Raw genomic sequence first — 15,821 nt, forward strand, 5'->3', positions numbered from 1 at the left:
GTTGAAATAAAACTGCAGTGTATATAAAATGAAACTGAATATGTTATACAAACAGAGGTTACTTTATGTGAAACGACGTGAAACAGATGTCGTTTCTTTTCATTAAAAGAATCGACACTGTTTTGAAGTCTGGATCACAATGTATTGTAGTATTGTAGACATCGGCAATAGTTATGCTGTGCAACCGAATGTACCATGCGCATGGTGCATACGATGCAAAACGACGTCGTTTTGACTAAAAACGCGCGTCCCACTTTAAAAAAAAAAAATTCAGGTTCGATTCTCGGCAATAGCATTATTGTGTATATATAGTTATGAATTTCTGGATATATAGTTATAAATTTGTGGATATATAGATGGATATTTAGTTCATTCATTGTGGATATTTAGTTCATTCATTGTAGATATTTACTTCATTCATTCACTGTGGATATATAGTTATGAATTTATGGATATATAGTTATGAATTTATGGATATTTAGTTCATTCATTGTGGATATTTAGTTCAATCATTGTGGATATTTAGTTCATTCATTGTGGATATTTAATTCATTCATTGTGGATTTTTACTTCATTCATTGTGGATTTTTACTTCATTCATTCATTCATTGTGGATTTTTACTTCATTCATTCACTGTGGATATATAGTTATGAATTTGTGGATATATAGTTATGAATTTCTGGATATAAAAAAATGCTATTGCCGGGAATCGAACCTGATTTCTTCTTTAAGTGGAACGCGCGTTTTTTTAATCAAAACGGCGCCGTTTTGCAACCGTATGCACCTTGCAAGGTGCATTCGGTTGCACAGCATAATTTGCGAGACATCGGTCCACAGGTTAATTTGCCCTCAAATTGCAATAGTTATGCTGTGCAACCGAATGTACCATGTGCATGGTGCATACGGTTCAAAACGACGTCGTTTTGATTAAAAACGCGCGTCCCACTTTAAAAAAAAAAAATCAGGTTCGACTCTCAGCAATAGCATTATTGTGGATATATAGTTATGAAATTGTGGATATATAGTTATGAAATTGTGGTTATATAGTTATGAATTTATGAATATTTAGTTCATTCATTGTGGATATTTAGTTCAATCATATATTGTGGATATTTAGTTCATTCATTGTGGATTTTTACTTCATTCATTCATTCATTGTGGATTTTTACTTCATTCATTCATTCATTGTGGATTTTTACTTCATTCATTCACTGTGGATATATAGTTATGAAATTGTAGATATATAGTTATGAAATTGTGGTTATATAGTTATGAATTTATGGATATTTAGTTCATTCATTGTGGATATTTAGTTCAATCATATATTGTGGATATTTAGTTCATTCATTGTGGATTTTTACTTCATTCATTCATTAATTGTGGATTTTTACTTCATTCATTCATTAATTGTGGATTTTTACTTCATTCATTCATTAATTGTGGATTTTTACTTCATTCATTCACTGTGGATATATAGTTATGAAATTGTGGATATATAGTTATGAAATTGTGGTTATATAGTTATGAATTTCTGGATATATAAAAATGTTATTGCCGGGAATCGAACCTGATTTCTTCTTTAAGTGGGACGCGCGTTTTTTTAACCAAAACGGTGTCGTTTTGTAACCGTATGCACCTTGCAAGGTGCATTCGGTTGCACAGCATAATTTGCGCTCAAATTGTCGTTGGTTTTATTTTAACAAGTTGGCTTTATCAAACACGAAAAATTGGGCTAGAAATAGGGGGTCCGGTTTAGTTAAAGGCCCGAAATCAGTAAAGTTTAAAATTTCTTTCGGCTTTCTTCTATCATTCGAGGAAATTCTTTATTCTGTGTTGGTCCATATTGAACGGGCAAATTTATTTCGTGGACCAGGTTCATATTGAATGGACAATACTTTTAAGTTACATAATTTCATAATGCGACGAGACATAAAAACTCAAAAAAACAAGATATATACAGATGTTATATATTTACTTATTCTTAAATATGATTTATGTAGATATTATATGTCCTATAGGCACATAACTTTATAATACAAGACATAAATTTGTAAAATAAGACACACAATATGTTGTATGTTACACAACTACTAATATATTTCAAGTACAAAAACCATACGTTTAAATTATAAAATTGCATACCATGAAACACAAACGCATAATACTAGACACATAGACATGTTTTATATTTACTTTAGTTCAGGTATAGAATTAATATTCTTAAGGTACAAACTGCATTACATAAGATACAATAACGCATAACATAAGACACAAAAGCACATATTATATTTATTTTATATATACTGGAACAAATGCGGATAAACCTTCCCGTACGGACGTGCAGTCATGCACCATTAGATATGCATAAATGCACCACAACATATTAAGAAATGTACCAAGGTGAAATGCAACACCCTGGTGCATGACCACACGTCTGTACAGAAACCAGCATATATATATATATATATATATATATATATATATATATATATATATATATATATATATATATATATATATATATATACACACACACACACATTATTTGAAAATATATATATAAGAAAACTACATGATTATTCGAAGACAATGATTGTAGTAAAATGATTAAAAGTTTTAAATTATTATTGAATGATCGCTGACTTGACAAAAATTACCATAATTTGAGAAATATGTTTAAGCTCCTAGTAAATAAGTACATGATATACTTAAACCACTCTCACCAAAAAAAAAATGATATACTTAAACCACAACCGTCGGGAAAGTGGGGAACCATTATGCGATAAGCAAGTTAGGAGGAAGCCTAGTATAAAATCTTTCATTATTGTTTTGATTAGACATCTAATCTGATTCACTTGTCCAATTATTAATTTTCCTTATAATTTTCCTACAAACGATTATTAATATAACAATTATCTCCACGACATATATTTCTTGTCTTTATTGTCGCGTTTAATAATTCGTGCTACTCCGAATTAATTAAATCCATCACTGCAATTAGCGAATTACTAGGTTTGGCAAGTAATTAGGTGTAATAGCTTCCTCGTATTCGGACATACTTGCACTCCTATATTCAAGCATACCACACCACTCCCTTTCTTGGCTTCAATTTGATGGTGTTGATAATGCTCTTTAAAACAAATATGGTATGATAAAATTTCGTAAAATTTTTATATTTGATTGTGTATATCAGAAATAGAGGTGGCTATATATTGATTGGACACGATGAATCTGAATTAGTCTAGTAGTCACGTCTAATCTCAAATAATGTAAAACTTAACCAAAAAAATGATCTTGAGTTTTAATACAATCTAATTCATAAATAATGATACTTATGCCAAATATCTTATTATATTGTGTTATTATACTAAACTTAATCCTATCTCAAACAGGGGTGGACATTATAAGTCAAATATTTCTGGTCTTGGATGGGTCTACCATTTTTTTGGGTAACCCGACCTGACAGAGCATATGAGAAGTAGAGAAATGTAAATCATGGTAACTCAGCTGAACACAGAGGGCAGAGAAGATGTAAATTATGGTAACTCAGCTGAACGCAGAGGCTAGATCAGACCTTTGCTTACTGCGCACAAGGAACAGGTTGCTCTCACACTGCCGCTGGTGAGACTCGATCTCTGATCATTCTTCCACATTTCACCCCTATGACCAACTGAGTTGTCCATGCGAGGTAGTAAATTCTTTTAGTAGCAACACCTCTAGCATCTTTTTCCAACAAGGTCTTGATGCATTCCAGGGTTGATCCAGAATCATTATTTCCCACTGGTTTGTCCCAAGTTGACCAGGTAGTCCGCACATTGATTACCTCCTCGCAAAACATGAATAGATGATATCAATATTTCTTATATCTCACTCATATATAAGGGAGAATTTAGCTTAAACCGACTAAAGATTGATCATTTCTAATTTTTAAGTAATGAAAATGTTAGTAAAAAACTTTTGATACAATTTGATTGATTTTGACTAATCATATTCATGGGATAACTAAAGCAGGATTGAAAGGGTGCAGTGCATGCCCTATTTCCATTTTTCTGCAGGAAAAGAAACGCCCCTTTCATCTTCAATCCTACCTTAGCTTCCTTTCATATAAAAAAAGAAAAAAAAAAGACTCAATCCTATGACTCCATTTTTGGGACCTTACGACAATCCTCACATGGGCTTTCCGCTAGTGCTTTGACCACTCTTGTTTTTCTTTTGTTTTTATATATGTTTTATTTTTCAGTTTTATAGTATGAATTCAATGTTCCTGGATTTGATAGGGTTGCGTTAAGATCCCGGATGAGAGGAATATGAGACATTTGGTGATGCATTATGATATATGCCTTCCCCAACCTACACTGCCACTATATATCTTTTGGGTATTATAGGGTCCCAACCATAAATTATATGTATATAATATTTTAGTTAATTTCACTTTTGGTTCTAGATTTATAAGTACCAGTCCATTTTTAGTTTAATTTTATCAAAACATCTTCACTTGGTCCTAGTATTTTGTTGCCGCATGACTATTATTGGTCCTTCGTCAAAAAAATCATTGAAATACTGTTAAATACAAGCTAAGGACATTTTGATCTTTTTTATATAAAGTAGGTAGACCCGCTTTTATATTTATTTTTATTTTAAAAAAAATCTATAATTGAAGATCGAAGCACCATTGTATTTAACATAATTTAAACTGTTTTGTTGATAGAGGACCAAGAGTGGATGTTTTAAAAAAAATGACTAAAAGTGTACTGTCACCTATAAATTTAGGACCAAAAATGAAATTAACTCCTAATATTTATATAAATAGAGGGCGGAACATTAGATTGAGAGGTTAAGAGTTCAAATCTTATGAATAAATTTTTTATCTCTACTTTGTTTTGTAAGAACTTTATGAATTAATATATGTGGTTTCATTTGGTTTTCAAAAAAAAAAATAAAAAAATTAAGGGCAATTAAACTAAATTGGTCAAACAGTTGATTTAGTAACCACAAAGTTTTAAGTTTGACTCCGTAAGAACTGTCTATCTGATTCTTGGTTTGAGTCGGACAACTATAGATAATCTAAACTGATTTATTGGCTAGGGTTATAAGGTGAGCTTTACCTAGAAGGGCTAGAACACACCTACAGATTCCCCGCCCTTTGTTTTATATTTTTAAAAAAGAAAAAAAGAAAAAAAGAAACCATCGGTTGCTGTTTTGTTTCAATTTTTTCAATTTTAAAATTTAATTCTATTTTTAAATTTTATTTTTATTTTCAATTTAATTTATTTTTTAAAAATTAATTGTATTATTTGTTGGTATATTTAGTATTTAAAATTTTGTATTTGCTTCTGAATGTTAATTTTCTCCATAGATGATTTCGAATGCAAATTTTTATTTATACAATTATATTTTGATTAGTTTATTAAATTTTATTTATAATTCAAAATTTATTTTATTTTGATTTAAAATTAAAATTAAATTTATAAAGTTGAAATTAATAATTATTGAGTATGACCCACAAAAAAGTTAGAAAAGATAAAAAGAATTGAAGAAAAAATAAGAGAGTAGATTATATAGTGATGTGAAAATTTTGGGCTCACAAAATCTTTTTTTTTTTTTTTCTTAAAGTCTCAATCCATATTATATTCCTAATTTATGTCTGTTTTTCTGTTTAATTTTTTTTTGTACATTATTCTATAAGAGTTGTATTATACAATTTTTTAGACAAAAATATCGATTCATACCGTTATAACTTCTGATATCTTTTCCATTATTATTATCATGCACATACATGAATACATAATATATTTTCTTATATTCTTCAATTATAACAATAATGGATGTAGACATGCTATTATGAGAAATAAGTTTGATTTCATTATATTTTAATTAAATGTTACCATAATTATATTTAGTAATATATTTATCATTTATAAATTTATTATTTTAATAATATTAATCATTCATAATTATTTGCAATTTATCAACTATACTTTTAATATATAATGAATTCTACAACTATAAATTTTTTAAAAAAATTATATACTATTATTTTAAAAAATATTTTAACAATTGAGTATTAATATTAGACATATATTTTTAGGCATCCCTATTAGTGCATTTTTGTTGGTTTTTTAGGGTAGAAAAAACTGAACATGTGTTTTTGACGGATAAGATAGGATTATAGGAAGATTTTGGGTAAATTTTTCTCATGCAAATGAATGGTTTTTCTTAGAGAGAGAAAAAAAAAAAAAAAAAAAAGAAGCTTTTGAGCGCACGGTCGCCCTAAACGGACGCATGTTCCACATGAGCCTGTTGGGGTGCTTCAAAGTGGCTGCAAGCTGGCGGCCACTCTGAAATGAAGCTTGTTCTTTTTTATTTTTAGTTGGCGGTTACAAGGACTAGCTTCTTTTTATTATTATTATTTTTTTGTTATTATTATTATTATTATTATTATTATTATTATTATTATTATTATTATTATTATTATAAGTTTTTCTTGTTTAATTTTTAAAATTTAGTGAGAAGAGTTTTGTAATTGAGTGAGATAAAGGATGTTAGAGTATAAAAAACTATTGAAAAAATTCTATTTAAGGTTCAAATTGGCCACTGAACGTAACCTGAAAATGCAATTAGGCCACTGAACGAAAAAAAAAAAAAAGAGAAGATGCAATTAGACCACTGAACACCCAAAAATGTGCATTTTTAATAATTTTTAATAACTTTTAATAATAATTTTTTATAAAAAAATTGAAAATAAATAAATTTTTAAAAAATAAAATTTGTTTTAAATATTTTTTTAACTTTATTATTAAACTTTATAAAAAATTATTTAAAATGCCAACTCAGCTGCCACGTAAGCAGGTAATTTGCTAAAATTGATGGTAACCTGCTATCAGGTGAAATTGCATACATTTGGAGTGTTCAGTGGCCTAATTGCACTTTTTTTTCGTTCAGTGACCTAATTGCATTTTCAGGTTACGTTCAGTGGCCAATTTGAACCTTATTCCAAAAAACTCTGTGAATTGGGTTATCAGGTGTGAAGTGGAGCGCCACGTCGGAGAGAGGAAATGACACGTGGGATGGCGTTCACGTGTCTCGACGGCAAATACGGTACCGACGTCATCGTGAGCGGCTAAACGCAATCGTGAAAGAGCAGAAACCACCGCATACTGTCAGTCCGTCACGTGGACATCTCGTGCATTCTATGACTTCTCATCCCCGCTCCCCAACCACTTTCCCAATTTTCCATCCTTTACTTTCATTCCCAAACAACTACGTATTCGTATGTGTACGTCTGCGTATGCATATACATACAGCAAAACTATACAATGTGTCGGTACAGGTTTACTCAATGATTTATTAGACAATATTTCAGAGAAAAGATAAGGTTCGAATCTTGGCAGCTGTGGTGTGGGGATTATATCCAAAGTGGACAGATCCCTTGTACGGCATTTGATATGTCCCTGATTTATTTGAGTCACCGTGACGTGATTTACATCATCTCAAATGTTCTGTCGGGCCGGGAATTAGGGCCCTTGAGGTTGGGATTCAACTTTGGGAGATGATGAAAAACTATACAATGTGTCCGTACGAGTTTAACTCAATAGTTCATTAGACAATATTTGAGAGAAGAGAAAAGGTTCGAACCTTGACGACTGAAGTGTGGAGATTATGTTCAAAGTGGACAGATCCCTTGTGTGACATTTGATCATGTCCTTGAGACATTGTGACGTGATTTATATCATTCTAAATGTTCTGTCGAGTCGGGGATTGGGAGCCCTTGAGGTTGGGGATTCAAATTTGGGAGCGGATGGAAAACTACACAATGCGCCACATCAGGCCTACGTAATTGTAATTGTGGGGTTTCAAATATGCCTTTTTTAAGTAAGTAGATACGGACTACGGAGTATGCTTTTTTCATTATGTTATCTCAATCATGAAATTTTTGTTTCATTAAATTGTTCAAAATAAAATTTTGCAAAACTACTTTCTTTTAGTTCATTTTGGACTCTTTTTTTTTTTTTTTAAAGTAGTTCATTTTGGACTTTGTTGAACCAACTTGTAAAATGATGATTTTATTTTCTATATATGCTAAACGAATAGACGTTTCGAACTATATCGTCATCTTTGATATTAGTTATTCTTATTCATTTATCATTCAATGAACCAAATATGTGGTTAAATGTATAAAATGACTCAACATTGTTAGTTGTTCCAAGGTTGAAATGAGTCAACATATTTAGATGTTGGAGTTGCCTGTTAGTCTTTTCAATTTGAACTTGTCAATTAGGAATAAGCTTAGTTAATTTACTTTTATGTGATCCTTTGACGACTAGAGGCACAAGGTAGATTTAATCGAGAGCGCACATTCAGATAATGACTGCGAACTTTCTCATAGATTAAAAGTTGTGTACCATTCTGAGTTGCACATAGTAAATTAAAATATCTCTCTTTCTCTCTCACATGCGATATTCGAATGTACATGATATAATATATGTATGTCTAGCTAGCTAGTTGTACAATGTATTAACAACACCAATGTTGATAATTGTGATATAACCAAATATATATACATAATTGTATGATTTAAAGCGAATTATATTTTAATCAATCATTTATAAGTGGCGGTTATTTATTTTCCCATGAATAAAAAATATATTGGAACATAAGCTCATAACTGTATTCCATTAATGTGTGTTCTTGTTCTAAGGGCATGTGCTGCTATTGACCTTAAGAGCAAAGGTACCCTATAAAAGTCCAAATAGATTGCTCTTAATTTCAAATCCCTTTCTCAGAGCAAAGGTACCCTATAAAAGTCTAAATAGATTGCTCTTAATTTCAAATCCCTTTCTAATTCATGGGCGACCCTGACCCCGACCCCGTAAACCAAACTAGTAGTAAGAAATTTGTACATGCTTAGCTCACTGATTTATTAGGCAGTATTTAGAAGAAGAGACTAAAGTTTGAATCTCGGTAGCGACAGTGTGAGAATTATGCATGTCTAAAGTGGTCGGGACAGATCCTTTGTGTGTAGTGATATTTGACCATGTCTGCTGAGTCATTGAATCACGGTGATTTACATCATCCTCTAAGGTGTGAGACCCTTAGAGTTAAAAATTTAACCTTTTGAAATAAGAAACTAGTAGCACAGATACAATATATAAAGAAACTTATTATACAAATAAATATAAAGATATATTTACAAATGTTTCTTGTAAATAAATTAAATTATTAAACTGACATAAACAATTGTAAAAACTTTAATAAAAAAAAAAATGTAGAGATGCTTTTCTTAAAATTTTTGCGATTAAATGCAATCACATTCAAGTTGGTAACTTAGGCTAATCTCTTTGTAATCTTTTTTATCTTTTTTAACTAGAGTCACAAGATAATATTTACCAATATACACTTATAAATTTCATTATTATTCAAAATAAGAGAATGAATACATAAAATGCAAAAAATGGTGTTTTTTTTCTTGGTTCTTTCTAGATATTTTCCGAAAGATCAGATAATATGAACATGGTTGCATTGTCAACCTCGGGATTAGCAAGATAAGCAATCAAACCTTAATTTCTGACATCATCATAGAATTCTGGGAAGCGTAATTATTGCCATATATGCTTATATATTCATCGTCAATAACGGTTACAGAGAGAAAAGAAAAATTATTGAATATCAAGAATATGATTAGGCTTTAATCATTTGTGATTATATATACTATATAGTACTATACCATATATTAATTATTCTAACGTGATACAACACGTGCATGGCAAATTAACCCCAACACGGATCATACAAGTGATTATGGATTATTAATTATCACTAAAACCATGCATTTATGCTAAAAATTAAATGACTACACCTTTGTAATTAAGGATCGCCATAATGTTGAACGTTTTGGGGAGATTGATGATAACTCTGAGTTCCCGAGGTAGGCAGGTAAGTGCTGGTGGTCGATATCGGCACCGGAAATTCTATCCCGGTTGGCCGGCGACTTGCGCCGGCGCGTTCGAGTGACTGCACCTGGTTTTTCAAGAACTTGACGTAATGAATCGCTTCGTCGAGCATGGAGGCGGTGTCCATCTTGGTCCCGCCGGGAACGAGTCTCTGGAGAATCCTGATCTTCTCGCTGATCCTTTCTCGCCGGTGACGCGCCGCCACGCTCTGGGGATCCGTCGATATCTTCACGTTCCGCCGCTTCGGCGGTTTCACCGCCTCCGGGTCGATATGAATCGGCTGCATGGCGGCTATCCGGAATATCATCTCCCTCATTGCGGCCATGGAGGTCGTCGTCGTCCCCTTCTGAGGAGGATAACCGCTCCCCCCGCCGGCGCCCCGGAGCCTCCCGACAGAATCCGCCGGAAAACCCGGTTCTTGATACGCCGCCGGAGGAGACCCGCCGGCGAAAGAAGCCACGTTCATGAAAGTAGTATCAATAATCCCCTGTGAGGTAAAATCCATGACTTGCACGTTGTTGACGTCGGAATAATCATCCCCAGCGCCGGAGAAGTCGCCGGGGAGCTTGTCCATCTGCATCATAAGCATCATCTCCATCTGATCAGCCTCAGAAGAAGCAGACTTCAAGAGCTCAATATCCATGGCGGCTAGGGAACTCTTATAATAATAATGAATAAAAAAGATAAAATAAAATCATAAAAAAAAGGAAAGAGAAATGATCAAAAGCTGAGGGGGGATGGGTAAAGAGAAGAGAAGTCTGAGAGTTTCATCAGAATTTTCAGTGAAGGTCGGCAAAGCACTAAGCAGACTGCTTGGAGAAGAAATTAAATATGATGGCAATGAAATAGTGATTCCGGGAAATGTGTCTATAAGCTCAAGTGGTTCATTATTATATAAATATATACACACATATTATATTGTAGTATATAATTTATATATATACTCCGCAATTAATTCATCAGAATATAATCGCTTTCATACTGCCATGAAATTAAAGTTGGTAAGCTTTTTAATCTTTCTTTTCTCTTTATTTTATTGAAAAAAATATCTTCATATAAAACCAAATTCATTGATTATTGCAACTTGCAAACCTAGGGCACAACCCAAATTAAACCTAATAAATCAATGTTGCAATCAGACGCTTACTATTGCACTAAAATTATAGCTAGTAGCGAAAGGGAAATATTTGATAGCTCCCGTTCAAATCAAACGTTTACAATTATGTCAAAAAGTTATAATTAGAAGCGAAAAAGCAAATTTATTTACTTATACATGTTTATTACGTAACTAGTGTCACATTTCAATGGTAGCATGCTTGATTTGGCTCTTCAAGTCTCTGCCCAAAAATGACCATGTTTAATTAATTTGCTTACATACCATACTTTTATTATTATTTGATTCAAATCCTTTAGTAATCATAAAATTCATTACACTTTCCTTCATCGTGAACAATGGAATAAAAATTGAGTAAGAAAAATAATAATAATAAAAAGTCATTGTACATTCATGTATTCAATATGGAACTTTAGTATATATACACACACATATATGTATGTATATATTATTTATTTATTTATTTTAATTAATTGTTTTGATTTTTATTTCTATTTACTACCCAACAATGAAATCTTTTTTACTTTAACCCATTATAATTACCATGTATTCCATTCTAACTAGGATTTTGATTTCAATGTTTCAACCAAATTAAATGCTCCCCAATTCAAGTTTGTTGGCATGTGCATTTGATCACATTTAATGTTGCTGGCAATCCTGGCATGCCAAGTTTGAAGCCATCGCCTTCGTATCAAAGACAAGATGTCATATTGGTTTTAACGGCCTAACTATTTTCTCTAAGTAAAATATTATAGGTAAACGTTAATATAGACAGTAGAATTTTCATATTTTACATAAATATTTTTTGGGGTGTAACTTAAAAGTTATATAACTGTACTAAATTTTGTTTATAAAGTTGTATATGATCGAATTAATATCGTGTGTGTATACACAGTATATATATTTATATTACTGAAATGTATAATGTTGAATATTAAAATGATGAAAATATATATCAATCAAATGGGAAGCCGGACACAGACATACGTTGTTATCTTGTAGAAGAATTTGGGCCCACCAGGCACCAACTATTCCAAAGATCTACCAGCTGTTGCAGGGATGCCATAAGTGCTTTTGATGGTGCATGAACAGATTGAGTATTTTATATATTTATATATCTATCTATAAGTATTGAGTGGAACCGAGGATCACTCTTTAAACTTTCCCTTTTAAAAATAATTTATTGCTTTCATGATGTTTAGAACCCTAAAATTTACACCCCTCATCAACTCATCACGTGTCATGCTTACTCTTTATCTCAACCTAGCTACCTTTTTAGTCACGGCAAGAAACTCAAGATGAGTAACCTCTATCTCGTAATTTTAATCAGTAAAATATTACAAGGAGGTAAAACAATTAAGGTTATTCATAATTGACAGACTCAAATTAAGAAAATTATTAAGTCGTTTTTGTCCGAGTTAAAGTTATAATGTTATGATTACAGAGTCAACAACATGACTAATTTGATTGAGATTATCCCTTATTTCAATCTTTTTAAGGAGTTTGGAACTAATATAGTTGGTTTCATATGAGCACCAAACAATAGCTAGTCCTCCTACCGAATGAGCTATTGAGTATGCACGGTTAAAAATTATAGAATTTTTGACCATCTAAAAGTGATTTTATATCAAATTGAAAGTAAAAAGTGATCGAAAATAACAACAAAAGTTTTTTTCGAATATCAAAAGTGATCAGAACAATACTTTCTACTTAATTTAAGATCATTTTCAGGTGGTCGGAAATTCTGTAATTTCCCGCCGTGAGTTATCGTCATTTATCAAGGGTGATATTAAAATGCTAAGAAGGTTAGAGAATTTGGTTTTGTGTAAGCAAGTTTAGCCAGATGTGAGCAATCAAGTGGTAGGAATTATTGGGGGGTGCGATAGACTGCACACACAGCATAAACCTGTCCCTATGGAACGCTTTTCGAGGTGGATCAGATCAGGTTCTGCCTTAGCTTGTCTGCTTCCCGTTAACCAACTCATTCCGGCCATCACCACCGCTACTATACACTCAACCAAACCACCATCCCAATTTCTACTACTCTCTCTCTCTCTATATATATATATAACCTTAGCTTTAATTTACAGTACAATATATAAGGAAATAAAGTCACGTCTTTATTATTAGTTAAAGTTGATAAGAATATGATTGATTGTATCAGAGTTAGGATCAGAAATTTAAAATCCTATTAAAAATCAGACTATGAGACTGACTGTTATGCAAGTATATATAAGAAAACAGCTAGCGCTGGTTCGACGGCTGATGGAAACGTTGTGTCAATGGGTTGCAGAGATTGATTGGGACATGTAACGGGCAGGCATTTACGAATTGAAGAGAAGGATCGGATGTGATTTCCCGGCGCATTCGGAAAGCTAAGGACATTAATGGTTGATATATCGGAGTTAAGAGACAATTCAAGGCAACATTAAGTGAGGCCTCGAAACAAACAAGAATTTATTATATTGTTGCAGATGCATGCATGCAGATCAATCAATATTACGTATAGTAATAAGATGAGGTTTTGTCCATCTATCTACGCACATTTGTCAGCCCTAAACATTAAATAAATAACTCACTAGTTCAGGCTCGGTCCATAAAATATTACCATCAAAATGTGACAGTGATTGCTACCAAAGTATAAAGAAATAAAGTTTCACATTTGTTACTAACTATAGCTTTCAGTGCAGTTGAGGCTAACATATAAAAACTAGGAAGGGGTTATTGAGCAGCGATGTGGAGGGGCGAGTCCAATATCATGTTATCAAAATGTGTACACAAATTAAACATTTGAATTGAAGTATGGTTGGATGATGAATTGCGTGAATGTAATGGCATTTGCCATTGTTTTTGGTTGGTAGGAGGATGAGAAACAGGTAGAAGCAACAGAGAAATAGTTTTATGTTTCTTATTTGGAGGGATCGATGAAGATCATATATATGACAGTTGTAGTTTTGCAAAGGTGGGTGGGCGAAGAAAGGGAAAGGGGAATGAGAAAAATAAGCTAAGGTTAATTAATTGGTTTCCATTGCTGCATATGCTATGCCGCCTGCAATAGTATAAATTGGTGATCAGAAATGCCACCACCGCCATTTCTTTTTTCTCTCCATTCAAAAATAAGATACTTTGTCTGAACGGGCAGCTCAGTTGATTACAAGAATAAAATTTAAAAACAATAATTTGAGATTAAACTTCATCAGTGGTATTGTGAGAATAACCTTTCAAAGTGAGGGGATTCGTTGCGCCTAATAAACAATGGTCCCTTAGGGTGAAGGAACAATAAAAATTGGATACTTAAAATATTGTATTTTATTATCAATAAGACATGAATAAAGAGACATGTTGTTATCTGCAGCAAGAAGATGTTCCATTGGATAAAAAGAGGTCAGAATTGAGAGATCTGTTGTTGGATTTATTTTACTTAACATTATCACAGTTGCCAACACTACCTTATCTCCTCCACCCTAATGGCCCACATTCTATTTCTATCATCTTTCCATATTATATATTTTTATTTATATTTTATAATTTTCTTTATTGATAACTTAAATTTTTTTATTTCACAGAACTATATTTTAGATTTCATAAATTCGCTTATAGATACCTGAAGAAGTAAATTGAACTAATTTTGCTTAACATTTTGGTACAAATAAAATATTAACTAGTCAATTATGTAGCTCGTTTTTGAGGTTTCAAAATTGTGTTTAAAATTGTAAAATATTTGATAAATTTTGTGAGAGTTAAAACTTGATTTCAAAGATTAGTAAAAAGCAATTTTGAAGAAAAATATAGAGTTCAAAATGAGTTCTCCGTATTAGAGATTGTAACGAGTTAAGTATTTTCAAGTTCTCAATATTCTTCAACTCTATTATAAATTGTTTTATTATAAATTTCAATTGAACTAATGGAAAGAGTCGCAAAATGGAGAGAATTATATTTCTGTGCAGGCAGGCTTCCAATAGCTCTGGAGAACAACTCAATTTGAAACTAATAGAAGACAACACGAGAAGAGGTTGCAATGTCTCAATCCGCACCCATTCATCCATGTCTTTAATTTGTATATGGGAATAACAGTATGCAAGAATTGTTACAAATTAAACTTAATTGTTTATTTGAAATAGTGAACATAAATAAGTTTCTAGCCTAATGTTTAGCTTTTTGAATGATCGATTTTAATTTAATAAATTAAAAAGTATGTAATCGATCCAATTAGGTATATATGTGATAATCAAATTAATAGATCTATGTTAACATAAGCTATTATAGTTAGCTAAAAACATTGTACTATTATGTCGCCTGACCAACTGATCATAAAGTGTCACGCAACTCCTTTGCAAGACATCCTCATGACATGTGTAACTAGGATACGATATAAATTTCTCATCAAGCCGCAATGTGTATGAATATAATCATCTTACATTTACTTTCTCTCGTATCTTACTACTAGTTTTTTACGCGATTGAGATAATGTCCAATTTTTATTTATTTTTTTTTTTATTTATTTTTTTTTTTGTAAATAAGTACTTTAAAGTATATCAAGACAAGATTATATTGGAATTATTCATGCATAGATAATTGAATGTTAAATTTGCATATTTAAATAGGCAATTCTAAGTTTACAAATGCAATATAATAGAGTCAAGATTGATTATAATTGTCAATAAAATAATTGTATATGTATGGTTGAAGCCAAATACGGGACATAAGGGAGAACAAATTAAAATTAGGGCATAAAATATTAAATATATACTAATAT

At 31.7% G+C, this 15,821-nt stretch overlaps 1 protein-coding gene across 2 annotated transcripts; it reads right to left on the reverse strand.

The window, feature by feature from the left end:
• Positions 1-9,586: 9,586 nt before the first annotated feature.
• LOC109152850 (transcription factor HEC2-like) lies at positions 9,587-10,813 on the reverse strand. Of its 2 annotated transcripts, XM_019300517.1 has the most exons (2): positions 9,914-10,813; positions 9,587-9,883 (listed from the first exon to the last, which is right to left on the reverse strand). In XM_019300517.1, the coding sequence occupies exons 1-2, from the start codon at positions 10,592-10,594 to the stop codon at positions 9,866-9,868; spliced, it is 699 nt and encodes a 232-aa protein (XP_019156062.1). In that variant the 5' UTR covers positions 10,595-10,813; the 3' UTR covers positions 9,587-9,865. The 2 variants fall into 2 exon arrangements, with proteins under 2 accessions (XP_019156062.1, XP_019156060.1); XM_019300515.1 differs by having other exon boundaries at positions 9,587-10,813.
• Between the last annotated feature and the right edge of the window lie 5,008 nt (positions 10,814-15,821).

The sequence above is a fragment of the Ipomoea nil genome, unplaced genomic scaffold (genome assembly GCF_001879475.1).
Source record: "Ipomoea nil cultivar Tokyo-kokei standard unplaced genomic scaffold, Asagao_1.1 scaffold2480, whole genome shotgun sequence".
NCBI classification, from domain to species: domain Eukaryota; kingdom Viridiplantae; phylum Streptophyta; class Magnoliopsida; order Solanales; family Convolvulaceae; genus Ipomoea; species Ipomoea nil.

What these genes read in the sequence shown, in the direction of transcription:
- LOC109152850 (XM_019300515.1), bottom strand. Translation starts at nt 10,594, where the DNA reads ATGGATATTGAGCTCTTGAAGTCTGCTTCTTCTGAGGCTGATCAGATG.